At 46.1% G+C, this 27,285-nt stretch overlaps 1 protein-coding gene across 14 annotated transcripts in view; it reads right to left on the reverse strand.

Annotated features, from left to right (window-relative positions):
* Window positions 1-27,285, reverse strand: part of rbfox1 (RNA binding fox-1 homolog 1) — a 102,745-nt gene that overhangs the window by 49,506 nt on the left and 25,954 nt on the right. For 2 of the 14 annotated variants that reach the window (XM_065964718.1, XM_065964723.1), the window contains one exon: window positions 13,770-13,811. In XM_065964718.1, coding sequence (XP_065820790.1) covers window positions 13,770-13,811 — 42 coding nt within the window. Of the gene's footprint in view, window positions 1-3,357; window positions 4,188-13,769; window positions 13,812-27,285 lie in introns of those variants that run through there. The other 12 variants (XR_010668876.1, XM_065964722.1, XM_065964721.1 and 9 more) reach the window with 12 other exon arrangements.

Below are 27,285 nucleotides of genomic sequence, written 5' to 3' on the forward strand. Positions count from 1 at the left end.
AAAGCTCTCTCTCCCCACATTACCACGAGCACACACACACACACACACACACAAACTTTGAGCGTGCTGGAGAAATGAGACTAATGGAGGAAAGTTGTTTAATGACAAATTGTCAGATTGCAGAAGTCATTTTCTCGGCTCGTCTTCCCCCCCCCCCCCTCTCTCTGGTCTTTGCAGACGAGGCGGGTAAAGGCCCACGATGCTGATGTTGCTCAGAAACTGGGTCATAAAAACACGCAGCACGCTCTCTGACTGCAGACACGAGAAGAATGAAAAGAGAAAACATCGTTTAAGTGTGTTTCACTAAGCGTGTTGTTATTATCTGCATCTGTATATGTTTATGATGTTTACACTGAGCCACAACAACAACAAAGACGACGACACTTCAGATATTTTAGAATAACGTGAAGTTTGATTTCTTTATCTTAGAAACGTGTTTCATAAATCAGAGTGACTCGAGTCTCTACGGTTTATTAAATATTTTGAAACATTTTAAATTAATGAAAATGTAATGTGCAAAACAACATTTTCTTTTTTTACCTTAAAAATTCTGATGTGGGGCGCGCTGGTGGCGCAATGGTTAGGACGCGCGCCCCATGTATTGAGGCTCTCGTCTCGAGCGGGAGGCCCGGGTTCACATCCCGCCCGTGGCCTCCTTCCGCATGTCATTCCCCACTCTCTCTCCCTGGTTTCTGACTCTATCCACTGTCCTATCTCTCTGTGAAATCTCGTTTTTATTTTTATTTTTTATCAGAGCCCGAGAGACGATCAGAAGAAGAATCCAGACCGGTTACACTACCACTCCACTTTGGATCGGCCTGTTGGTGCAAGCTGATAGCACAGAGGGGGGGGGGGGGGGGGGGCGTCTCTCACATCACAGGATAAAAAGTTTGGGAACCCCTGATCTACATGATCTACCTCTACAACACCTCTCTCTCTGTCTCTTTATATCATATAATGTCTATGTTTTAGCTTTCTGTATCAAAACATGATAACATGACTGATAATAAACTGATGGTTCTTTATGAAGAACTCTGCTGGTTTTTATTCTTTAACACCAGCAGGCGCTCCGCCTCCACCATCAGACTGTGATGTCACCACAACCACCGGCATCCTCACTCATGCACAGCCTGCTCTGACCTCTGACCTCAAACAATGATTGATTGATTATTTTTATGACAACAGAATCATGAAATAAATCCTCCCAACATCGTCCTCCTGTCTAACAAACATGGCCTCCGACCACAGCGGTCAGCGAGTGTTTCAGAAACTCTCCGTCATGATGTCATCACGGGGTCACGGGGTCACGGCTCCATCAGAGCTTTCCTGGAGTTTCTCAGCAGTGCTCAGGAAGTGAACTGGACTTCAAGACCTGGTCAGTACCGGGACTTGAACCTGTGACCCTCCAGTCCTAACCCAAGTCCCTGCAGACTGAGCTGCTGCCCCCCCCACAAGGAGAATAAAGACAACCTGAACCTGTGTTTTAAAGGGTAATATAAGTATAACCATAAGTATAAATATAAGTATAACTATCAGGGTTCATTTAGGTCACGTTTGTTAAATGTTTGTGTAAAAAAGTAAATGATCGCTTTAAAAAATATATATATTATGCAACAACATAAAATACCATGATTTATATTTGTTTCAGTAACAGTATTTAATACTAGATTGTGAGTCCGGTTGTTGAGTAAAATACTGTGTATGTGTTATTAGGGGGGGCTCTTCCTTTAGGAAGGGGTGGCCACAGGGGGGACCAAGCTCAGTGTTACAGGGGCACTGGCTCCTGTTGGCCCCTGTTGGCCCCTGCCTAGAACCGCCCATGGAACAGTTCATCATCACACGAGGATCCAAAATCACCCCAGAGAGAGGAGATGTTTAACGTTACAGTTTCACATTTTATTCTTATTTCAGATTTAATTAAAAATAAAATCACTTTTATTCAGACTCACGCTTCATGATGATCTGATTCTATTTGGAACAGAAAGTTTATTTTTAAAGCAGCGATACGCTCGTGTTGTTATGATGTGGTGCCCCCTACAGGTCTGGAGTGAAATCGCTCTCGATGACTTAACGCCGGTCACCTCCTGTTTCCTCCCACGTCTCTTTCTGTCTCAGCCGTGATCTCATTATGAAGATCAACGAGCGAACACTTCCATCGCAGCTGTCAACGAGAAGACGACAACGTTACACGATGGGAACGCTTTAACTTCCAAACGGCGGGAAAGAAAATGACCATGAAGGATTGAACAGAAGCATCATGTTCCCTCAGGATTCATCAGATTAATGATTTTATTTGTAATGCAAAAAAGTCTGTTTACTGTCGAGGACATGTTTTACTCACACGACAATAATGTAATACTTTATATTCTTGATTTGTCTTTAAGGATGAAGGTTTCTCACAAATAGATAAATATCAAAGATACTCAGACTTGAAGTTTCCTTGATATTACTGTTGTGTAACGTGTTGAAATGTATTTGATATTTGACTGCGCCTGTATCTGCACTCCTTATATGGGCATGAAGGTTTCTCTGTGAAGCATGTATGTAAACACAAACCTTTCCTTCAGACTGTATCGACACTCTGAAGCTTTGTTCCTCAAGAAGAATCAAACTAAACAAACACACTGACTCATGATCCTTTCTTTTGCATTCTTAACAGAAATTTACAGCAAATATTCAAACACTGAAACACCAAATCCATCCAGTATCTAAACCGCTTTCCTGTCTGGGCTGAGGGCTGGAGCCGACTCCAGTCATTGGGTGAGAGGCGGGGCTACACCATGCACACAGAGAGGCTGCTGTCAGACGGGGATTCAAACCAGGAACCTCCTCGCTGTGAGGCGGTAACCACTGCATCACCAAACATTACGCTTCAGTTATTTAGTCGAGGTTTAAGTCCCACACTGACCAAGTGGACTCAAAATAAATCAAAGATTTATAAATCAAAGATTTATTTTTGTCAACAATTTCTACAACTTCATCAAAAGTCCACGAAGAAGAAATCACAAACACACGGCGACGACCCAAACAGTTCTGCATCGATTCCACCTGCTCCATCAAGTGATGGACACACACACACACACACACACACACACACACACACACACACAGACACACACACACACACAGACACACACACACAGACACACACACACACACACACACACACACACACACACACACACACACTCTAAGTATGTAACAGTAATTCTGCTCCTCCTGTCCGGCAGCAGCATTCAGCAGCATGCACATAACACTCATAAATCACAGTTAATTAACACACACACACACACACACACACACACACACACACACACACACACACACACACACACACACACACACTCACTCACTCACCTGCTGTAAATACATGAAGGTGAGGGCAGCGCAGGACAGCTGAGGACAGGCGTCCACGTTGGGTAAAGCTACGCATGTTCCTCCAGGATGCTGCATGTTCCTCCTCTCTGACAAACGCACACACAAACCCCCGCAACACACAGCCGGCTCTGAGCGGGCGAGAGAATCAGCACAGAGAGAGAGAGAGAGAAAGAGAGGAGAAAGAAGGATGTGTGTGTGTGTGAGAGAGAGAGGAGCAGAGAGACGGAGCTTCAAAGGAAGCAGCAGCAGCCGGTCCCGGGCGATCAAGACCCGAGTGTTTCTGCTTACAAGAAGGCGGGACGAGAGAGAGAGAGTAGAGAGAGAGCGGAGAGAGAGAGGAGAGAGAGAGAGGGAGAGGAGAGAGAGGGAGAGAGAGAGAGAGAGAGGAGAAAGCAGAGAGAGAGGAGAAAGCAGAGAGAAAGAGAGAGAGAGAGAGAGAGAGAGGAGAAAGCAGAGAGAAAGCTCTGCTGCAGTGTGTGTGTGACTCAGAGAGAGAGAGTCAGTGTGAGTCTGACTCAGTGTGTGTGTGTGTGTGTGTGTGTGTGTGTGTGTGTGTGTGTGTGTGGAGGCAGCCAGCAGTCAGTGTGACTGCGATCACTGAAGCGTGAGGGAGGCAGAAAATTGTCTGTGTGTGTTTCTAATGTGGTGTGTGTGTTTGTGTGTGTGTTACTTTCAGAAAATGCTGATCTCTTTCTCTCTCGCTCTCTCTCTCTCTCGCTCATTCTTTTGATGAATTGAAGTTCTCTGACATGTGTTACTCGGGGCGATCGAGGATGCTTACTGCAGCCACAACACAACCCTCTCTCCCTCTCGCCTCTCTCTCTCTCTCTCGCTCTCTTCTCTCCCCTCTCTCTCTCTCTCTCCTCTCCCCCTCGCTCTCTTCTCTCCCCTCTCTCTCTCTCTCTCTCCCGCTCTCTCTCTCTCTCGCTCTCTTCTCTCCCCTCTTTCTCTCTCTCCCCCCCTCTCTCTCTCTCTCGTTCTCTTCTCCCCTCTCTCTCTCTTCTCTCTCCCTCTCTCTCTCCCTCTCTCTCTCTCTCTCTCTCTCTCTTCTCTCCCCTCTCTCTCAATCTCTCTCCCTCTCTCTCTCCCCCTACCTTTCTGACCTGACACAAACAGCAAACTGAAGAATTTGACCTTTGGGTGTAGAATTGATTAAATGACGTATAAACATTCAAACGAGTGTTCGGATGCAGACTTCTGCAGATTTATTTTCTAACATTATTTCATGTTTAGTTTCCGGGGTTCCTTAATCCCCCGCTGCTTCTGCTGCATTAAAGATAAATCTGGGGAAACACCGGACGTTGATGAGTTGCCATGACTACGATGGCGTCTCCCTTCAACATCTGCAGATTTGTCCGCGTGTCGTTCAGAGAGAGCTGATGTTCCTCCACGCCATTTATACGAGCGCACGCCGGGCCTCAGGAACCTTCATCAGCTGACTGACCGTCACAGTCAGCACAGCCGACCGTTTGCGGGCGCTGCCTGTTGACTGGATGACCTGTTTCACAGCGGTGAACGGTCACTAACTTTCAGAGAAAACGACTTGAGTGCTAAAGAGTAGATCTCCTCATCAGAGTGAGTGTGGGTGTTAAAGGGTTAAGGGATATCTCTCTCTCTCTCTCTCTCTCTCTCTCTGAGCCTGTGGTGGTGTTTTCCTCACCCTCATCACTATTCCTCTCCTCTCTCTCCTCTCTGCCCATATTTGGGTTTTCAGTTTTTTTCTGTTCCTGACTGAAATAGCTGCTGGAAAACCCAAGATGCCGGTTTCATAAGATCCCCCCAGAATCCTCACAGCAACGTCACACACACACACGCACGCACACACACACACGCACGCACGCGCACACACACGCACACACGCACACACACACACACACACACACAGACACACACACACACACAGACTTCCTCCTTCAGTCCACGAGATGTCCCTCGTGTTTTCTGCTTCTGCCTCAGCCTCAGCTCTTCCTAATTATTATCTCATTAGCTTTCAGGCTTTAAACTCCACGGGTCGGTCCGAGCTCAATCTCTCTCACTCACACACACACACACACACACACACACACACACACACACACAGACCTTTTTTGTTTTCACAAGTGTTGGCATTTATTCTATATGACTTTGTTGCCAAATGTAACACACACACACACACACACACACACACACACACACACACACACACACACACACACACACACACACAAACACACACCCTCTCACTCTCTCTCTCTCTCTCTCTCTCTCTCTCTCTCACTCTCTCTCTTTCTCTCGCTCTCTCTCTCTCTCTCTGGGCTTGGAGTCAGTGACTCACTCTGTTATGTAATTACGATGTATTATGCAAAACTGCTGGCGAACATTTCTCATGATTTTTCTGTGGACGTGTGTGTGTGTGTGTGTGTGTGTGTGTGTGTGTGTGTGTGTGTATGTGTGTGTGTGTGTCTCAGGTATGAAGCTGCAGCATCAATCACCTGAGGTTCACCCTGACATCTCTGAGAGGAGCTGAAATACATGAAATGTGACATCCACACATTACATGTTGACTGTTAAACTGTTTAACAAACAATAATAAATATGAAGCACGTCAAGAAGCACAACTCATGATGTCATCATGTTAACGACCACAGACATGAACATCCAGACGCATCCTGAGTGACTTCACCCGTTTGTTCTGAAGGGCTGTTTTAGACTCCTATTCAAGGTGGGCGCCATATTGGAAATGCGGACTCTGTCAAACTTTAAGTCAACCTAACTGTAGCTGCAGGCTAAGGGTTATCTCTGCATGATGTCTGCGGGGCAAACAGTGGGCCAATCAGGCTCCAGGTGGAGAAACAAAGAAAAGGAGAGAGAGAGAGAGAGAGAGAGAGAGAGAGAGAGAGAGAGAGAGAGAGAAAGAGAGAGAGAGGGACAGCAGAGTTTGAACAAACCTTTATTGACCAATTAAAAAAGTTCCAGTTCATCATAGCGACGCAGTGCAGCACGGCACATAAAGAAAAGCAGCCTGACCTGCAGCCAAACATCTGGAACATAAACATCTGTCACACTCAGAGGACGTCATGTTCATTCGTTCATTCACCTGCACGAGGAGAGGACGGCCTCATGCTGCTGCACACTCATCAGAGAGAGAGAGCTACTCACACTGTTCCAACAGGCTGCAAACACTTCAGCCCCAAGCTTCTGATTTACACCATAATTATCTTTCTGTGTGTGTGTGTGTGTGTGTGTGTGTGTGTGAGAGAGGGAGAGAGAGAGAGAGAGAGTGTTTCCTCTGCAGGCGGATGGCTCATAATGGGAAAAGTCTTTCCTTCAATTAAACTAAATCACCAGGAGGAGGAGGTCTGCTTAATGTACAGCTACATAAATACAGAACACATAATGAACTGGTGGGTGTGTGTGTACATCAGGGTAAATATCTGCAGTGATTTCCAGTCCTAAATGATCTAATTTGTGAGTTTTACAGGAGGAGAATAAATGAGAGAAAGAACTTGTTTGTCTCTCTCGGCTCTTTAAAGCAGCAGTATCTGTGATGAATCTGAGCTTTTTAAAGGTCCAATCAGTGAGATGTGTAGTGAGTGAAATGATAAAGTGATCTTACTATATGATCAGACATTAAGACATCAGACTCTCTATGATATGTAGAATTTAGACTGCAGAGTTTTTGATCAAAGATGCAGAAGTGTCGTTCTTTTCCTTTAGTGTGACTACAGGGAGACTTACACCTGAAGGGACAAAACAGCATGAGATTATTTCAGACCTTTCTGACATTCTGATTAATCAGCACATCTTCTACAGATGTGGAGGATAAAACATTTTAAATACTTTTAGAAATGACATCACAGTGAGCCAATAAAAGCTAAGCATTCCACTACTCAGCAATGATTTCAGGTTAATCTTCCTCCAGTCTCAGAGAGTAGAGTAGCAGCTTTTATTGTACATTTATAGTCTCTGCTTTACGCCCTCACTCCTTCATTGGGATGCTGACACAGTGTTTTATTATCTGTGTTTGTGTCTCAGATGATGTTTTCCTCCTGCAGTGCAGAGAGCAGCTCCACAGCCAGCGTGTGTTTCTGTGTTTCTGAGTATAGAAAGTGGGAGCGCTCATCTATTTCTGTGGCTGTGCGGTCTTTTACCGGCCACGCATGGAGGAGCAAAGCAATCGAACAGCAGCAGCAATCGCTCAGGCTGAATGTGGAACCAAAATGTCAGCAGCACAAGCCGACACCTCCAGCCATCAAACAACGAGCAGGAGCGAGTCGGTGAGTCAACATGGAGGCAGGAAGCTGCGTCCAGGAGCTCCACAACAGCCTTAAAAATAATCCACACTTTAACTCTGATCGTGTCACAACTGCATCAAGAAAACGTCAAAAATGACGGAGCATCGAGCTCATTCTGAAGATATGAAATGTGTGCTGAGAGTTTTGTAACTACAGAAGCCCTGAAGGTCAAAAACAGAATAATTTCACCGAACATGATTAACATTTCATGAAACACTTTCTCGTTTCCAAACATGGTCTCTTCTGACTCAAAAATGGCCGGCCAAACTGCAACACTAAGCCTTCAAACAGTATTACACAAATCAATGGATGATGTCACAGTGGCCATGCCCACTTTTTCTACACTTATATTTACTTTATTTTTGTTTGCATTCTGTAAAGTTTAACTTGAATATCTAAGTTTAACAAACGACTGCTTCACTATACCTGCTGTGCATGAGACGAAAAGCCTTGAACTCCCCTGAAAACACACACACACACACACACACACACACACACACACACACACACACACACACACACACACCTCTCTCTGTGCTGAACTAGTTGCTATTGATTGAATCTGAGGAGATGTCTGAGGAGGAGAGGACTGTTCAGGGCGCGGGGAATAGACTACCCTCAGCTCTCTGCTAATAGATAGCACAGATTGCCTGTGTGTGTGTGTGTGTGTGTGTGTGTGTGTGTGTGTGTGTGTGTGTGTGTGTGTGTGTGTGTGTGTGTGTGTGACGGTACAGATTGCCTGCTGTAAGCTGTTAGGCACAGAGGCCTGTCTTTTCACAGGCTCCATTGACTGAAGCTCAGCGTGGAGACGCTCGCAGCCTGATGATGGGGCCGATAACAGGCCTGATGTGGCTGAATGAGCCCCGCCGGAGCCCGGCGAGCGGGGAAATACAATTTGGTAAATAGTGATGCTTACTTGTGTGAGACAAATAGGCCATTTGGTCAATAATCAGGACAGCGGTCAGGCAGAAAGGCAGGAGGAAAGCCAGACAAAGAAGAGGATTCACGGTCGAGGGGAACATGTTTTCTAAAAATCTATCCTGCAGGTTTAAGAGTCAGAACGCTGCAGAAGATGAGATCATACGACCACGCTCACATCTGAACGTTAACCTGCTCTGAAGGTGTCACACCTGGAGGATGATGTGAAACCTGCTGACAGCTCCTCCCTCATCTCTCTTTACAACAAATGGAGCAGGACGACTGTTTACATGCTCTCACACATTTATTCATTGTTCTTAGTTTAAGATTTATCTTTTCCTGTTAAATAATAATTTTAAACTCTTAATGACGTCCTGACTCTCTTTAATGTAAAGCCAACACGAGGACACTAAAGCAGTTTACATTGTTAAACTCTCTGGATCAAACAAACTTAAAATATATTTTAAGAAATGTCAAAAATGTGTTCTGGGAAAGGAGCAACATTTGTGATGTAACAGAAGTCCTCAGAAGACGATTTAATGTTGTTATTTAATTTAAAGAAATAATCTGGATGATTTATAATAAAGTGTCTAAAGACAAATGATGCAGGATGGTCATCCATCACACAGCTTGGTCCTCCAGAGAAACCAGGAGGCAGGAGGCAGGATACAGGAGGCAGGAGGCAGGAGACAGGAGGCACGAGGCAGGAGGCAGGAGGCAGGAGGCAGGAGGCAGGAGGCAGGAGGCAGGAGGCAGGAGGCAGGTGGCAGGAGGCAGGAGACAGGAGGAAGGAGGCAGGAGGCAGGGGGCAGGAGGCAGAAACACAGACACACACACACACACACACACACACACACACACACACACACACACACACACACACACACACACACACACACACACACACACACACACACACACACACACACACACACACACACACACACACACACTGTGAGCTCCTTATGAAGCAGACTTTCAGTTCCTCTTCCTCTCCCAAACACTCCTGAATCAAACGCTGTCGCTCCGTTCATTGTAAAATCCTCTGCTCTGATTGGTCCTCCCTCTCCCTCTCTCTCAGTGTCAGCACTCTGCTCGCCTCGCTGCAGTGCCGTCCATTAATCCCCGTCAGCCCGGCTCGCTCTCACATCATATTTCTGCTGTTCTGATGGAACTTATGGAGTCTGTGTTCAGCAGCACTCACAGAGCTGCATAATTCACCACAAGCAGTCGGCTGAGGTCTGCAGTGTGGCGGTTCTGAGTACCGCCACACTTACTCGCCATTATGTCCTTCTTTTCATTCAACAACAGCTTAATACTGTTGGATATGAATGTGATGATGTGTCAGTGACGCAGCCTTAACATCGTTTAATGAACCAAAACATGGACTGACATGTAAAGAATCAATCAGCAGGAGCTGAATGTGATTGACATAAAGAGGAAAACGGTGTCCCACAGGGTTCAATCTTTGGCCCACAGGTGTTCGTGTTTATGGTTTATGTTTTTAAAGATGTATTTTTGTGCCTCTGTTGTAGAGACAGGATAGTGGAGTCGGAAATCAGGGATAGAGAGAGCGAGGACTAACATGGTCCTCGCTGGAGTCACAGGTCAGACCAGAACCCGGGATGTGCTGACAAACTATTCAGGTGTAACCCCGCCTCTTGCCCAACGAAAGCTGCGATTGGCTCAGATTAAGACCGAGAGTAGGACGGGGATTCAAACCAGGAACCTCCTCACAGAGAGGCTCCTGTCAGACAGGGATTCAAACCAGGAACCTCCTCACAGAGAGGCTCCTGACAGACTGGGATTCAAACCAGGAACCTCCTCACAGAGAGACTCCTGTCAGACAGGGATTCAAACCAGGAACCTCCTCACAGAGAGGCTCCTGTCAGACGGGGATTCAAACCAGGAACCTCCACACAGAGAGGGGACAGCGCTAACCATATTACATCCCCTCATTGGAACAACTGGACTTTTCCATCAGTTGAACCTGTAGCTCCAGTCCTCCATCATTCTTTCATATTTCTCCTCTCTGAATGTTTTTCGACTTTCAGCTGATTCTTTTCTTAAATTTTTTCTGATTTACAACATTCAGTGTCTTCATGCTAACTTCACTCATTGTGCAGCTCAAACTTCTCCTCTGAATATTCCCTCCATCTCTTCAAGTCAATCCCAACAAAAACGCGCTGTCCCTCGTGCGGACATCAGCGTTAAATCTTTGTGACATTTATATGAAGCGCAGCCCACCATCACGAGCGGCCGCCTTCAAATTGAATATTGATTGTAATGATCTGTTCTTCGGGGCTGCAGGAGTTTGAATCTTAATAAAGCTCCGAGAAATGAAGCGCCTTCTCAATCTGCAGAAAACTTTTATAGGGAGCCCAGGGGGAGATTCGATTGTAATGTGATAGATTTGTGGAGTTTCTCGTTCATGAACACACTGAACTTGTTTTAAAGGAATCTTTTTAGTACATTTGTTCGGGTCTCTGTGGGGCCGTGGTGGACTTTACGCCGCCGCTGTAATCTCAATTAAAAGTGAACTCAGAGAGGAGAGGACGGACTGAAATAAGACTCACCTTCTTCTTCATTAAAGCTGCCCTAACATTTCTCAATTAACATGTTCCCTCTGCAGAGCCGCAGAGCGCACACACATTACACAGACGACTGAAGGGGAGACGACTTTCATTAAGCAGCTGCTCAGAAGAATGTCATTATGAGAGGCTGGATGTGAGTCATGTGGTTTCACTCCTGTTAGCTCTGACTCTCATATAAACATGTTAATGGAAAGAAACATGACGTCTGTGAACGTGATGTCACCAGGACGAGTTTCTAAACCATCAAGACCAAACTGAGCATCCAACATGATGTTCAGTCTGATATTCAACACGATGAGGACGTCCTGCACTGATGGAACTTTTATTACTTTCAATAATCTATCTCCCTAATCTCCTGCTGTTGTTTGTTTGTAAATGTACTCAGGGTCTGGGTGGAATGTGGAATCAAACTGCCCTCTGGGAAAAATAAAGTTGTCTAAGTCTGATACTAAACTGTAGAGAAGGACGGACACCATGACGGGCTTTAAACTCGACACCATGTTAGTTTTCTGGCCCTGGAGGTGACCATATTTGGTGGTGGAGCCTGTGAGGAGGGAGGGGTTAGCAAACACCTGGTTTACGTCTGTGTTGAATGTACGAGCTACGGCATCATTACCATTACATACTTTTGAGTTGGTGTGTCTTCCTGGCTCTGCAACGATAGTTGGCGGTGTAATTTCGAGGCTAGTTATAGCCACAAAACTGTAAATATTATAGGAAGAAGCTTGAGTGATGTCACCCGTCTCTTCCTGCAGGGGGCGCTGGAGTCCCATCGATGGCGGTCTCTATGCTGGAAATGCTGTCTCAGTCTAACTTTCAGTCAACCTAACGACAGGCTGAGAGCTGGAGCTGAGGTGGGTTTTAAACCTCCTGACAAACCGTTACACCGCGCCCACCTGTCAATCAGGTCAGCTACACGCCTTATTGTGAATAACTCTTATCCTTCATCAAATCAAAACTGATGAGTCATCAAAACATTTACCCCCCGTACAGTGTGTGTCGATCAAGACATGAGTTAATAACACCTATTTGGTTTTTTGAACCAGGCTGTAAACATGTTAATCTCTACTGTAAAAACAGGCTTTTTAGAATGGGTGTGTATGTGACTTCCTGTGTTCCTGCAGCCAGCCTCTAGTGGACACTCCAGGAACTGCAGGATTTTACACTTTTACACAGACCTCAGCGGAGGTTGCTGCTTGGTCTCTCAGGTGTACTGAAGATCAACCCGTGCATTATCTCTCTCTCTCTCTCTCTCTCTCCCTCTCTCTCTCTCTCTCTTGTAGTTTGACATCATACCCCATGCCACACACACTCACTGAATTAAACACTGAATTTTGATTTCTGGTATCTTGTACCTTTTAGTCAAACCTTCACACGTTTCCCTTGTTTCTGTCGGCCTTCAGAGCTGCGTCATGACAACACTTTCATGTTTAGATCCAGGCTTCATTCTGGCTTCATGTTTATGATGCTGCAGGTTATAAACGAGGCGAGGTCAGAACAGGTTATGATGTGGTTTCAGAGGTTATACCGGGTCACAGAGTGCAGACAGAAAAAAGAAGAAATGCTCCATCTGAAACAGCTTGTTTATGGCGGAAGTAAAGAAAAGTTATAAAAGACGTGATTATAAAAGAGAAAACGTCCCGGAGGCGAAGTGACCAAATAAAACATCTCAAAAACGGAGCTCCAATCAGAGCGTGTGATCTGCTCGCTTCATTTCCTCATTATCCTGCAGGAAACACTCGTCTGTTTCTTTATGGACAATTAAAAATAAATGAAACAGGCTGGTAGCTGTGTGAGAGGGGATTACAATAAGACGCCGCCGTATGAATAATAACTGGCAGGCTCAGGGTTATTTTTAGACTCTAAATGTTCCCACACTTTAATGGGACTGCTGCTGCACTTCTTTCTGTTCAAGGATTACTCGTGGTTATTGGAGCTACATGGAATAAATAACACAGTTTTGCTTAACCCAGCAATAAAATACCCACAATCCCCTGAGAGAGGGGGAAGACAGCAGAGAGGCGAGGTGTGTGACTCATTACGAGACGATATGATTTATAACGAGGCTCGCTCGTTGACTCTGCAGTCTCCTGTCAGTCAGTAACGAGGGCCGAACACGCTCATGTGCTCTTAAATCACAAACAATCGCTCATATGTGTCAGAGGCATGCTGGGAAACACACAAACACAGACACACACACACACACACACACACACACACACACACACACACACACACACACACACGCACACACACACACATGCATGCACACACACAGACAGACACAGACACAGACACACACACACACACCACACACACACACATATTCTCTCTGTGCTCACATTCTTTAGAGCTACTTGTTCAAGAGTTTGTTCAAGTCTCAGAAATTACTCGTAAAACGTCAGCGAGTCGTTTCTTTTTTTCTTCAACTTTCATGTAAACTGAAATCCAAAGAGTGAACCTGCAGCACGCCGGTCCGTATTAAAAGCACGGGGAAAGAAGTGGAAGTGAAATCCTGTAAAAGTCTGAACTTCTTCTTCACTAGAGAGAGTGAAACCTGTGCAGAGATGGTTTGTGTGTTCATGTTCATGTGTTTGAGACTCACCCTCAGCTGCTCCTGCTCGCTGCTCATGAGTCGCCCTGAAATCTAAAAGAGAGGAATCAGTTAACACAGGTGAGCGCAGACACACAGGTTAAATAATCACAATGATACAGACTCCTGAACCAGAGTGAGACTGTACCGACTCCAATGAAGACACTTCCTCTCAAAGGCCTGAAGCCTGATACCTATAAAGGTATGGTGCAGGCGCCCCGTGTACAGAGGATGTAGTCCCCCATCGGCCAGGGTTCAATATCAGACTTTTTAAACTCCCTCCTCTGCAGAGATCATGTCCTTTAGATATCTATCCAAACAGAGAGCACATCTCTATCTGCTCTTCAAATCTCTCTGCATCCTGTACTAAAGTTTTTGGGTCTTTTTGGAGCCAATCAGAGGCCGCCTCTCTGACATCTCCTCACAGAGTTTGCAGTAACTTTTCCTCTGCTCGGCCAAAATCAGACTTATCTCTCTGCCCGTCACTCGGGGCACCAAAAAAAAAACAGAAGTTGCTGAGATCAGCTCTCCTGTTCCTCAATCTCTGGCCTGTGTTCTTCAGCGTGATGCACAAAAATACACAAAAAAAAGCTCCATCCTGACATTCAGACAACATCTCTACTTCCTGTATCACTGCCTCCTCTCTTCACTGGTGGTTATGTGAGTTTCTTCACTTCAGAGGATTGAGAAGAAACACCCTGTGAGGATGATGAGGGGAGAGCGAATGTTCTTTCTGCTTTACAGTATGACAGAGAGAGAGAGAGAGCTCTGACTGTTTCATAAAGACAATCCATCATGTGGTTAAGTTTGCAAAGAGGCTGAGAGCTCTGAATACATTCAAAACAGGTCAGACAGGTAGAAAGGTAAACATCGGAGATATTCTCTGTGCATCGTGTTTAAGACGACCCAGAACGCACATCACACACACCTCACATCCTGCAGATTGTTGTGTTGCTGTGTGTGTGATGTGCGTTCTGGGTCGTCTTAAGCAACACAACAATCTGCAGGACGTGAGGCCCCGCCCCCTGGAGAACTATCCTGTAGCATTATGTTCATTTCCATCTTGTTCCTGGAAGTCGGTTCCTTCTGCATGCAGTCATGAGTCAGGGACACACAAATTAAAAGGAGGATGTAAGAATGCAGCAAATTCAAGTCTCTTAAAAAGTAATTTTCTTCTTCATGATTATTATGTTTGTTCAACATTTGAAACATCCAATCAGAGAGTCCTCTGATGTTCTTCTTCCTAAATATCTGAATAATCTGTTTCTGCTGATGCAGATCTTAGTTTCTTTATAAAACACAGGAAGGAGCAAGTGTTGTGTAATTAATGAATGTATGTTAGACTCTCCGAGAAACCTGCTGGGAACCAACGCTGGGAGGAAGGGATGAAAAAAGAGGAAGAGGAGGAGGAGGGGGAGGAGGAGGGGGGGACGGACGGGGGAGGGAGGGGAGGAGGAGGAGGAGGGGATGAGAGGGAGGGTGTGCAACTGTACGAGTGAGGAGATGCTGAATAAGCAGGAACGCTCGCAGCCCCCAGTGGGAGACGGAGCCTCGACCACTGCAGTCAGCTCATAACAGGGAGAGAGAGAGAGGGGGGGGAGAGAGAGGGGACCATGTCCTCTCCTTCTCTCCTCCTTCTCTCCTCCTCCTCCTCCTCCTCTCCTCTCCTTCTCTCCTCTCCTCTCCTCTCCTCTCCTCTCCTCTCCTCTCCTCTCCTCTCCTCTCCTCCTCCTCCTCTCCTTCTCTCCTCTCCTCTCCTCTCCTCATGTCCTCTCCTTCTCTCCTCTCCTCTCCTCTCCTATCCTCTCCTCCTTCTCTCCTCTCCTCTCCTCCTCCTCCTCCTCTCCTCTCCTCCTCTCCTCTCCTCCTCCTCTCCTCTCCACTCCTTCTCTCCTCCTCCTCCTCCTCCTCTCCTCTACTCCTCTCCTCTCCTCATGTCCTTTCCTTCTCTCCTCTCCTCTCCTATCCTCTCCTCCTCCTCCTCCTCCTCCTCCTCCTCTCCTCTCCTCTCCTCCTCCTTCTCTCTTCTCCTCCTCTCCTCTCCTCTCCTCTCCGAGCTAGAGGAAAGGAAAGAGGAGCATACTTTATAGTGACAAGCAGAGCGGCCAAACACCGATAGAGAATACATCAGCTCGGCAATTATTGGATTATCTCACGCTGATATCATTACCGCAGAGCATTCACTCCACTCATTGATTGAATTTTTCAATTTACTTCACCATTAATGCGAGTGGCCCGACTGAACAATCTTCTGATGAGTCCACAGCTCAGTCGATAAGCTCCGCCCCCCTAGGTGTTTGTCAAACTGTGCATGTCTGTGCAACAGAAAGTATTGAGATTCTTCAGGAGCTACCAAACATACACAGGGAGGCAGCTTAAGCTCCTCCCTTTCCTCCAGATATGGTCATCTGTCTGCAGAAAAACTACAACATGCCAACTGACAAAACGCAGAGTTAGAGGCTTCATAAAGACAGCTGTCAAAGCGTGTGACGGTACAGCGGCCGTCGTTTACAGGTCGCTAACCCCAGAAGAGTAAAGATTTGATGCTCGCTGCAATGTGTTTGGAATAAAACTAGAAGTCCTCTATTGTGCATCCCTAACATTTTATTAAAAGAACATCACAATCACACTGATGTCCAGAAGAATGACCACCACTGCGTCTGCACGGGCTCAGACCACCGCTGCGTCTTCCTTCTTCTTGGCTCATCAACACGTCTTGAATTATGGCCGAGGTTTGGACTCTTTACTCGCCCGCTCAGTGAGCAGAGCTGCCAGAATCTTCTCTCTTTATTTCCCTAATGCATCGCAGGGCACTGTTACAGAAATGTGTAATATCCCTGTCATTGCTCTGAGTCAGTGCATACAGACAGATCCTGAGCAATATGAGGCTGAAGGAATAATCTCTATCTGTGTTATTGTTTCAGGAGCAGAGGCTTTTTCCTGACCCCTCTGATGGTTTTTGAAAGTCTAAGGACCACTTCCTGTCCCGATCCAGAATATTCAATCCTGAAGATCTCAGCGTTCTTTGAAAGACTGTCGCTCTGTGCAGATAAACAAACTCCCCTCTGTGTTCAGAACTTCACTAACAGAGATCCTGCTTGATCCAGCAGGGTCTTTAAAGTCTCCACCAACCAGGTCAAAGCCCCCCCCCACCTCCCCCACGTCCATCACCAGGAGTCCTCTCTGCCCCCCAGCAGGAAACGTTTCTACCTTCACACATCAGCCGCTCACCAAAGTAAACTCCAAACATCTAAGTCAGTTTCAGACAGAACCATCGGGGCAGCAGCTTCATGTCTCACTTCATGTTTTGACCGTTTGTTGTAGTTTGCTCGGCTAACAGGCGAGCAGTCGGCGAATAGTCGCCTGAACAGAAGTGTCTCGCTTGTCTGGTCAGGGAGACAAGATGTAGTGTGTTGACACGTTCTTTAACAGAATCATTCAGGTCTCCTTCTGCAGGAGTTCAATCAACTGTCTCTCCGTGCACGCTCAGCTCTGCTCCGAGGAAGCAGTGGCTGATGGGATACTTATATATAATATAATGAGGTCTATTATGGTCAGTGGGACGCGACTTCCTGTTACGATCATGAACAGAACAAACTGAATCAGAAACATTTCTGTTAAAGCTTGAAGCGCCCGGCCTCCTTCAGCATCTCTCTCTCTCTCTCTCTCTCTCTCTCTCTCTCTCTCTCTTTCCCTCTCTCGTTCTCTGTGTCTCTCTCTCTCTCTCTTTCCCACTCTCTCTCTCTCCCTCTCTTTCTCCCTCTCCCTCTCTTTCGCTGTGTCTCTTTCTCTCTCTCTTTCTCTCTCTCCCTCTCCCTCTCTTTCTCTGTGTCTCTCTGTCTCTCTCCCTCTCTTTGTCTGTGTCTCTCTCTCTCTCTCTTTCTCTCTCTCTCTCTCACCCTCTCTTTCTCCCTCTCCCTCTCTTTCGCTGTGTCTCTTTCTCTCTCTCTTTCTCTCTCTCCCTCTCCCTCTCTTTCTCTGTCTCTCTCTCTTTCTCTCTCTCTCTCTCTCTCTCTCCCTCTCCCTCCCTCCCCCTGTCTCTCTCTCTCTCTCTCCCTTATTCTCTTTCTCCCTCTCTCCCCTCTAACGAATGCCGTCCACTCCTTTTCTTTAAAACATCGATATTGTGCAGCGCTGCCATTTTCTGACGCACATTATCCTCCCAAACGGTGATGTGAGGCTCTCTGCCTCCCTGCACAATCCTTTATTGATCGTTGAGTCTCATAAAAGCAGAACGGCTGAGCGTGGAGATGAAAGAGAGAGAGAGAGAGAGAGAGAGGGAGAGAGAGGATAGAGAGGGAGAGAGAGAGAGAGAGAGAGAGAGAGAGAGAGACGTGTGTACTGACAGAGTTATTTTACAGACGTCAAAGGTTAACTGAAACTCTTTATTTGTCAGAGTTTATCAAACAGTCGTATCTTTAAAACACAGAACTCTTCAGAGATAAAGTGTAACAAGTTATAACTCTAACTCTTACATCCTGTAATGATTGAAAAAGCCGATGAACCAAGTCTCTGCAAACTTTAAAGGAGGAGTCAGTAGAAATGTTTGTAAACATTCAAACTGCCCCCTCCTCCTGGGATCATCGCCCCCCCCAAAAGCCCCGCCCCCTGCAGGATGTAGTGTGTACGTTTACTGCTTGTAGCTACATTGCAAGCTAACACACGCTAGCACAAGCTAACCTCCGGTGTTTGTCACCTTCCTGTCCAACAGGAAGTAGACTAACTCCACGTCCACGGGTAAAAGACAACACAAGGTTCACCCTCGTTTTAGAACGAGCTTTATCTACTTGGTGTTTCTCCTCACTCTGATTATATTTTCTCTTCTTTGCTGCTACGTCCACGTCCGTCATATTCATCGCTTTGAATCCACTCCTAAACTCACTTGCTGCGCTGTCATTGGCTGGAGGAAACACACCAGCTCCGCCCACGAACATCCCGAGTCAACCAGAACAAATCAGAACAGTAAAATCCAGTCAGAGGACAGAGTCTCTGCAGACACAGTCACCACCACACATATACGGAGACCCAGAAGGGACGATGGAGCAGCTTCACTTTAGAATAAGTCTGTGTTTTATTTTGAAGGAGACAGGACGCTGACTCCGTCTTTAATAAAACCAAACTATTGCAGGTGCATCAGTGTCAACATTTGCACTCGGGACTATTTTCCAAAGTAGCTGCTTCATATGAGCGTCCAGTAAAGCTGCAGACTCCTGATGGTATGAACCCAGACTAAAGTAACATTTAACATCACAGCATTTTGTAAAGCAGAAAACTAATGTAGAACCAAATCTACCAGAGAGGAGCCGTGTCACTAAAGCAACAGAACGCCTTTTTGTGCTCCTGCAGCATTTCACTAAACGTGTCATCAAGGAACAAAAAGGAAAAATCTTTTACTGTGAAGGAATTTCAGTTTGCACCTGACCACTTTGACCTTACGTTTTCTTTGCATGCAAACTCTGTTCTGAAAGTTTGTGCAGTCAGACGAACGTTTGCAGGTTCAAAATCTTTAAAAGTAAAAATTCAGAAGTTTAAAAAAAAAGAAACCGTAGAAACACAAGCGACACAATCTCTGTTTTAGTGATCGATAGTTTGGAAAATAATTCAAGCTTTAAAACATCTTTGCGTCTGCGTCTCCATCCACAGGATATCATCACGTCGTCCTTTATCCTCTCTGACTCCGAGGATCGTCCACCATCCCTCCCTCGATGACATCATCACGCCATCAGGCTGCACCGTTTCCCTTTAAGTGAAGTGACTCATTATTCCTCAAAATAAGCAGGGGAAATAATGTGGAAATGGAAATGAAAAACAAACAGAGAGGAGGACTGAACAATCGCTCCGACCGGCCGCTGCCAGAACAAACTCCCCCGAGGGAGCGTCCTCCTAATCAGAGTCATTGTTCATGGAGCCGAGCGGCGAACATCGCGGCGAACATCACGGCGCCCTCGTCAGCAGGACTGACGCTCATATTCCACAAACACAGAGCTTATTTTGAACCGTTATGTAAAGAGTCTGATCCAAGATGAACAAGGTGAACCAGAGAAGAGAAGAATCCAGTCTGGTTCAAATCCCTCATCTGGTCTGAACAGTGTTAGTCTGAAGCTCTGAGAGTCAGACTGAGCTCACATGGAGAGGTCACCTCAGGTCAGACTAAACACAACACTGTGTTTCATGCAGAATGTGACGCTCTAAAAGGAGTTCTGTTAGGGAGGGTTTAAACTTCCTCTTCCACCTCCTTCAACAGATTAGCTAGTTGTGTTGCTACATTTCCAAACAACCAGCTGACCACGGACACGTTCACTAAAACACTCAACACTTCCTGTTTTGCATTTCTTATAACCATCAAAATCTAACGTTAGCTCAGGTGTTCAGAGCGTGGGGGCTGAAAACACCCGACAGAGTGTGCACAGATCAGAGCTCTGATTGGTTAAGGGAGGGAGCCACACACACAGACACACAACACACACACACACACAGTCATGTTTAATGTGACTGAGGTTGACACCTTAATTAATGAGCACCGACAAACACGCACACAACAGCTACAGGCGGGGTGGCACCTGAGAGTGAAAGGACACACAACTGTTTTAACCCCCTCACAATATAGAAGCCTGTTTCCATACTGTGTGCGCGCGCGCACACACACACACACACACACACACACACACACACACACACACACACACACACACACACACACACACACACACACACACACACACACACACACACACACACACACACACACACACACACACACACACACACACACACACACACAAACGCTCACTCTCTCTCTCTTCAGGTTGAGTGACAGTTTACAACCAGTAATTAGTTTTGCATGAGTGGAAGTAAAATGAAAATGATGAAGAAAAGAAAAAGTGTCAAACAATCCACAGTGATCAGTCAGAACATGAAAACATCAAGTACAGAGTGTGTGTGTGTGTGTGTGTGTGTGTGTGTGTGTGTGTGTGTGTGTCTGTATATTTAGGCTGTCGGCTCAAGCGGGCGGCCCGGGTTCACATCCCACCTGTGGCCTCTTTCCCACATGTCATTCCCCACTCTCTCTCCCTGATTTCCGACTCTATCCACTGCCCTATCTATCCATTAATGGCACAAAAAGCCCCAAAAAATAAATAAATAAATAAAATGAAATGCGGCAGTGATGATGTCAAGACCCCCAGGAACAAACACCTAGCTGTGGGAGTGTCACCCACCTGGGGGAGGGGCTACTGCCCTTTGTGATGTCATGAAGGGAAAATCTACACATCTAACAGCTTGTTTGAGCACACATTTTCTGAAAAGTGGAGCAGGCAGAAGACGTAAAGGATGGACTTTTCTCCTCATTGGGGGGTTTGTAGACGGACTAGAGACACACGTTAGAGTTAGAGCAACATGGAGAAGAGGATTTTACAGAATATGTGACCTTTAATGTATTTGGGAAACACTTTAGTTGTTAGTTTGATTTTTCTGCACATAAGAATCAGAAACATCCTCGCACATACTGTCTTCATGTGTTTGGTGCAGACGATCCTGTTGATCTCTCCGTCTTGTCTCCGAGTCTGTGTGTGGACAGCAGCCGCTCAGGCTGCATAGTAATTGGTTGGGTAGGCGGCCGTTATGTTTTAATGCATAAATATATCAGGCGGTGAGATGACTATTTAATGGTGTGTGGAATTAGAGACGGCAGCTCATCTTCAGCTCTCTCTCTTTATATCTACGTTTCATGGAGAACACATTGTCTTCTAACTGTACTCTAAGAGAGATATCGTAGCAGGATTTGTGAAATACATCATGCAGTAAAGAAATAAATCACAAGTATCAGGTGAATCTTATCAGCTGGCAGACAAACAGCGGAGTGAGGTCGGAGCAGCGTTTTTCTGAAAGTCATTCCATAAGTGTTTTTCTCTGTCACAGATAACCGAGAGCCGCTGCAGATATCAGCTCCACCGACTTTTTGGCTGCTTTTCTCTGCTGAGCCAGAATTTTATTGTTCCATTCTCCAGTTTTTCACCAGAGAGAGAGAGAGCAGAGAGAGAGAGAGAGGGAGAAAGAGAGAGAAAGAAAGAGAGAGAGAGAGAGAGAGGGAGGGAGGGAGAGAGAGAGTGAGAGAGAGGAAGAGAGAGAGAGAGAAAGAGAGAGAGAGAGAGTTTGTCATTTGTCCACCTTTGCTGGGACTGAAGTATCACAGTGTCCTGAATATGAGATGACCCTGATGGTAAGCTGACTCCTCTTTAACTTTAAGGAGAATGAAGAGTTTGTAAAGATTAGAGAGACTCCATCAGACGAGGCTGCAGCAGGTAAACAGACTGTACCGTCTGCAGGTAAACAGACTGTACCGTCTGCAGGTAAACAGACTGTAATGTCTGCAGGTAAACAGACTGTAACATCTCCAGCAGGTAAACAGGCTGTAACGTCTGCAGTGGGTAAACAGACTGTAACGTCTGCGGGTAAACAGGCTGTAACGTCTGCAGCGAGTAAACACACTGTAACGTCTGCAGGTAAACAGACTGTAACATCTCCAGTGGGTAAACAGACTGTAACGTCTGCAGCGGGTAAACAGACTGTACCGTCTGCAGCAGGTAAACAGATTGTAACATCTCCAGCGGGTAAACAGACTGTAACGTCTGCAGCGGGTAAACAGACTGTAAGGTCTGCAGCGGGTAAACAGACTGTAACATCTCCAGCGGGTAAACAGGCTGTAACGTCTGCAGCGGGTAAACAGGCTGTAACGTCTGCAGCGGGTAAACAGACTGTAACGTCTGCAGCAGGTAAACAGACTGTAAAGTCTGCAGGTAAACAGACTGTACCGTCTGCAGGTAAACTGACTGTAAAGTCTGCAGCGGGTAAACAGACTGTAACGTCTGCAGCGGGTAAACAGACTGTAACGTCTGCAGCGGGTAAACAGACTGCAACGTCTGCAGCAGGTAAACAGACTGTAACGTCTGCAGGTAAACAGACTGTACCGTCTGCAGGTAAACTGACTGTAAAGTCTGCAGCGGGTAAACAGACTGTAACGTCTGCAGGTAAACAGACTGTAAAGTCTGCAGCGGGTAAACAGACTGTAACGTCTGCAGCGGGTAAACAGACTGTAACGTCTGCAGCTGGTAAACAGACTGCAACGTCTGCAGCAGGTAAACAGACTGCAACGTCTGCAGCAGGTAAACAGACTGCAACGTCTACAGCAGGTAAACAGACTGTAAAGTTGTGGAAGTGATGATAGATGAGGCGGTGCAGAAGAGGAACATGTCTGGTGAAATGAAACATTTTTTAGAGGCAGTACAGCCAGCAGTATGCCAGCTGTCGAACAACAACCGTCCCTCCAGCGCAGAGTGTTAAAGCGTCCTCAGCGGAGACAGCTCGGGACGCAGCCAGAGACGGTTATAGGAGAGCCTGAAGCTTCTGAGTAAGATGCCAAATACAGACGTAAAATTAAAAGTCATTTATGCCTTAGAGCAGGTTTTATATAAGCGCTAATTTCATGAGACCTGCAGGGAAAACTACTTCACCCTAACAGCTCTGCTTCCAGTAATCCCAGGATGAGTCTGCAGAGGGCAGACGTAAGCCTCTGAAACCTCTTACATAGATTCTCTTCTCCCAGCTCTGGAGAGCAGCCTTCCCCTGGCAGCCCTGCAGCGTTCTGCCCCCCCCCCCCCCCCCCCCCCCCCCCCACCCCCAGCATCAGAGGAAATGATTCGATGTGAAGTCCTGGTTGGTAATGAAATAAAATCAGATTCTGATTCAAACTTTCATTAAAAAGGTTTCTGCTTTGACATATTTCTGCAGGTTGCATAAAAACAAATCATCAAATCTGAAGGATGAAGAAAAAACATCTGATCTACAAATGAAAGATATTCAGTCAGACGAGGGCTCACACTCACATCTTTCTGTCTGTTGGTAGTTTTTTATTTCTCCCAGAAGTCATCAGGCTCGGAAGAATTCAGTTTGGGAGAAAGGCTGTGTGTGTGTGTGTGTGTGTGTGTGTGTGTGTGACAGAGAGAGCGAGTGTGTGTGCTCTCACTTCATGTCACACTATCCATCACCGGCGTCCCTTCTCGCGGGCGGATCACTGCGGGTTACAGTCGCGCTCCCTAAGCATTGTGGGAGCTTGATGTATGTGCTGTCGAGCGGCAGTTAATGAAACAGCAGCTACAGCAGCCGGCCTCCCCCCCCCCCCCTCCTCCCCCCTCCTCTGCTCCTCTGTCCTCCTTGTGCGTCTCGTCTCTTTCCCGCTCTTTATCTCCATGAGCTAAGTCTTCAAAATGTGGAAACACTAAAGAACGTCTGCAGTGATTCAAACCTTCCTGCTGACTTTTTAAAGGAACTAAACGAAAAAACAGATTGTTCCAAATCTTCCCGTTCAGATTTCCAGGGTCAGTTTGATCAGCCTCCACAGAAGAAAGGTCGAAACCGGGTACGACAATTCGATGAAACGTTATCGCTCTCGATACTTGCCAGCAGAATCACTTTTTTGCTTAAACTAATTTTTATCAATTAAGATCCTGAATGGCCGTTAGCAGTTGTGTCCGAGCTGTAACGCAGCCACCAACCACAAGAGGGAGGCCTTGTGTTTCTGCTGCAGAGGGCTCAGGACTGACGGAGCCGCGACGGAGCTGCGACGGAGCCATGACGGAGCCGCGACTTGAAATGGCGTGCAGCACTTACAGACTGATCCTCATGGTTTGAACAATGGACTAAATGAGACGTCTTCATATCTTCCCTTCAGAGATGAGTTCTTTATTTTAAAGCACCGACCATCCTAAAGGAGGGCTGAGAGAACCAGGTTTTCCTCCTCACCCCTCTAACACCCCTGAACATGAGTCTAAATAAGGCGGCGGGGGGGGGGCTCCTCAGCTAATGGGTTGCCAGGGGATACGCTGTTTACACCACCTGCAGTCCACTCCTCCCCCTGTCTCCCCCCCTGAGACCTGCAGATAACCACAGACACAGACAGAGATGGATGGAGGGAACACGAGGGGAAGTTAGTGAGCAACAAATCAAAGTTCAAGGAGAAGAAGAGTCATCCTGATGTTCAATTAACCACAGAAAAAGAAGAAGAAGAAATTAGCCGTTAATGAGCGTCAGTGTTAAGAATCCCCTGTAATCCAAATAAAAGAGACAGAACCCCGCAAAGCAGCCAGACCCCCCCCCCCCCCCCCCCCCCCACCTTGGAGCACCGTGCTGATCAGCTGTTTGTTGTCTTTACAGACGGTTATAACACCTAAACCTAACCGTGTCCCAAACCAGGACACAGGACTTCTGACCCGTCACCCCCGACCTCTGAACTCTGTCTCATTCTATTTCAGTTTCCTTTTACAGCTTCTAACGATCTTAGCTTTAGTCCTCTGTTTCTTGTTTTGCAGTCAAATTCTATGTATGTGTAAATTTACTCAATAAAAAACAATTCTGATTCTGAAACGTTTGAGCTTTATTTCGACCCTGAGCTGCTGATGACACATTTTCAGAAAATGTTTGTTTTTCCGCTAATGTGCGGTTTAAAGTCACTCAGTGGGGTTCATTAATGATCAATACTTTGTGGCTCTTCTTCTGTTGTTAATATTTATTTAGGGTTAGGGTTAACCGATCACCATGGACGTAGTGGGGGGGGGGGGGGGGGGGGGGGGGGGTGTTAATGATTAGTTTGGATTAGTTTTCCTCGGAGTCCTGGACGATGATTAACACGCTGTGCTTTACACACCCTAAACGTTCTGTATATACGTATTAGTAATAAAATAACTTTCTTAATATAAAGCTTGTTTTGTGTTACAAGAATCAAAAATGTCAAACTTAAAAAACTGGAGAGCAAGTAAGAGAGTTCCCAACAGGGCACAAGAACTCCCTGTGCGTGTGTGTGTGTGTGTGTGTGTGTGTGTGTGTGTGTGTGTCCTACTCCCACACCTGAATCACTCGTAAACTAAATATTAATATTTTTATTGATTCTGTCTCACAATGATGATGTCACATGTTGTGTGTAAGCTGTAATGCAGCCTCCCGCCACTAGTTGGAGCTGTAGCTTCGGTTAATGACTGTACCGCTGTCCTACACGCCGCACAGCAATCAACGCAGAATCAGGTTGAAATGTGGCGTAAGAATCAGCCGGTGTGCGTTCTCAGAGTCTGTGGATCTTCAAACACCAACATCTTTGATCTGCTTCACAAAATACTGTTTGGAGTCTCTGGGGCTGGAATCCCCTCGCAGGACCGCGCTCACCTATCTGTGAGGACACGCCCACTTTACAACCATCGAATCAAATCCTCCCATCATCGTGTTTAACCCGCCTCCTGTTCCACTGATCATCAGGACGCAAATGTTCCAAAGTCTGAAGATGAAACTGAAGCGAGAGTGAGCGTCTCCTCCTCTTTCCTCCTCGAGTTTCTAAGCTCTTAATCAGCCTTTTCTCCTCCTTTGATTGGTCCCTGCTCGCTCCGGTTGAGAGTGTGTGTGAGAGAGAGAGTGTGTGTGTGTGTGTGTGTGTGTGTGTGTGTGTGTGTGTGTGTGTGTGTGTGTGTGTGTGTGTGTTTGATTTACATGGCCGTTAAAAACAGAAACTCAATTAATTTAAGCCTTTTTAATTAGCCTCCGTCTTGTTTTTACTGCAGTTTCTCTCTTTCCTTTTTCAAACACAGCTCATGTTTGGATCGTTCTAACGAGTCTCTCTCTCCCCCCCTCCCTCTCTCCTCCCCCTCCCCCTTCCCCCTCGCTCTCTCTGTGGTTTTGTTTTCTGCAGCCATCAGCATCTCAGCAGGACTCCCCCTCACCAAACACACACACACACGTTTCATTTCACGTGGCCTCTTTTCAGAAGCCTTTAAAGGAAAGCGGACAGCGAGGATCCTGATTCGTCTTAATGAGGTCGCACAAATAAATAACAAAAATGCAAGTATATATAATAATATCCAGATGTTCTCATAAGCTCCAGATGTTTCTCATCAGCTCCAGATGTTTCTCATCAACTCCAGATGTGTCTCATAAACTCCAGATGTTTCTCATAAACTCCAGATGTTTCTCATAAACTCCAGATGTGTCTCATAAACTCCAGATGTTTCTCATAAACTCCAGATGTTTCTCATCAACTCCAGATGTGTCTCATCGACTCCAGATGTTTCAAACTTGAAACAGAATCAAACCAGCAGTGAGAGTGGATAAATAATTGATGAAGTGATGCAGCTTGGATCAGTTTAATCTCTGTGTGCTGGATCAGAAGGAGGAAAGTTTGATTTGAAATCCCTGAGCTCACATTCAAAGTGAAACACGTCTCGTCTGTTGTCTCGTGTTAACATTGAAAGTATCTCAGAGTTCTTCCCAAACAAACATTCAGGAATTCTGAGTATGAATACATGACCTGATCACAGAGAGGTGATTTTTTTTAACGCAACATTAAAGGAGCAGTATGTAACTCTGACCACTAGTGTTTAAAATGGGTACTGCAGTCTAAATTAAACATTGTAGAGAGCTGTCTCCCCCCCTCCTCTCTAGAGCCGATGCTCACACAGGTTGCCATGTGGTGGACACTGAAGCTTCAGCGTTT

This window comes from Labrus bergylta, chromosome 16 (assembly GCF_963930695.1).
Source record: "Labrus bergylta chromosome 16, fLabBer1.1, whole genome shotgun sequence".
Lineage (NCBI taxonomy): Eukaryota > Metazoa > Chordata > Actinopteri > Labriformes > Labridae > Labrus > Labrus bergylta.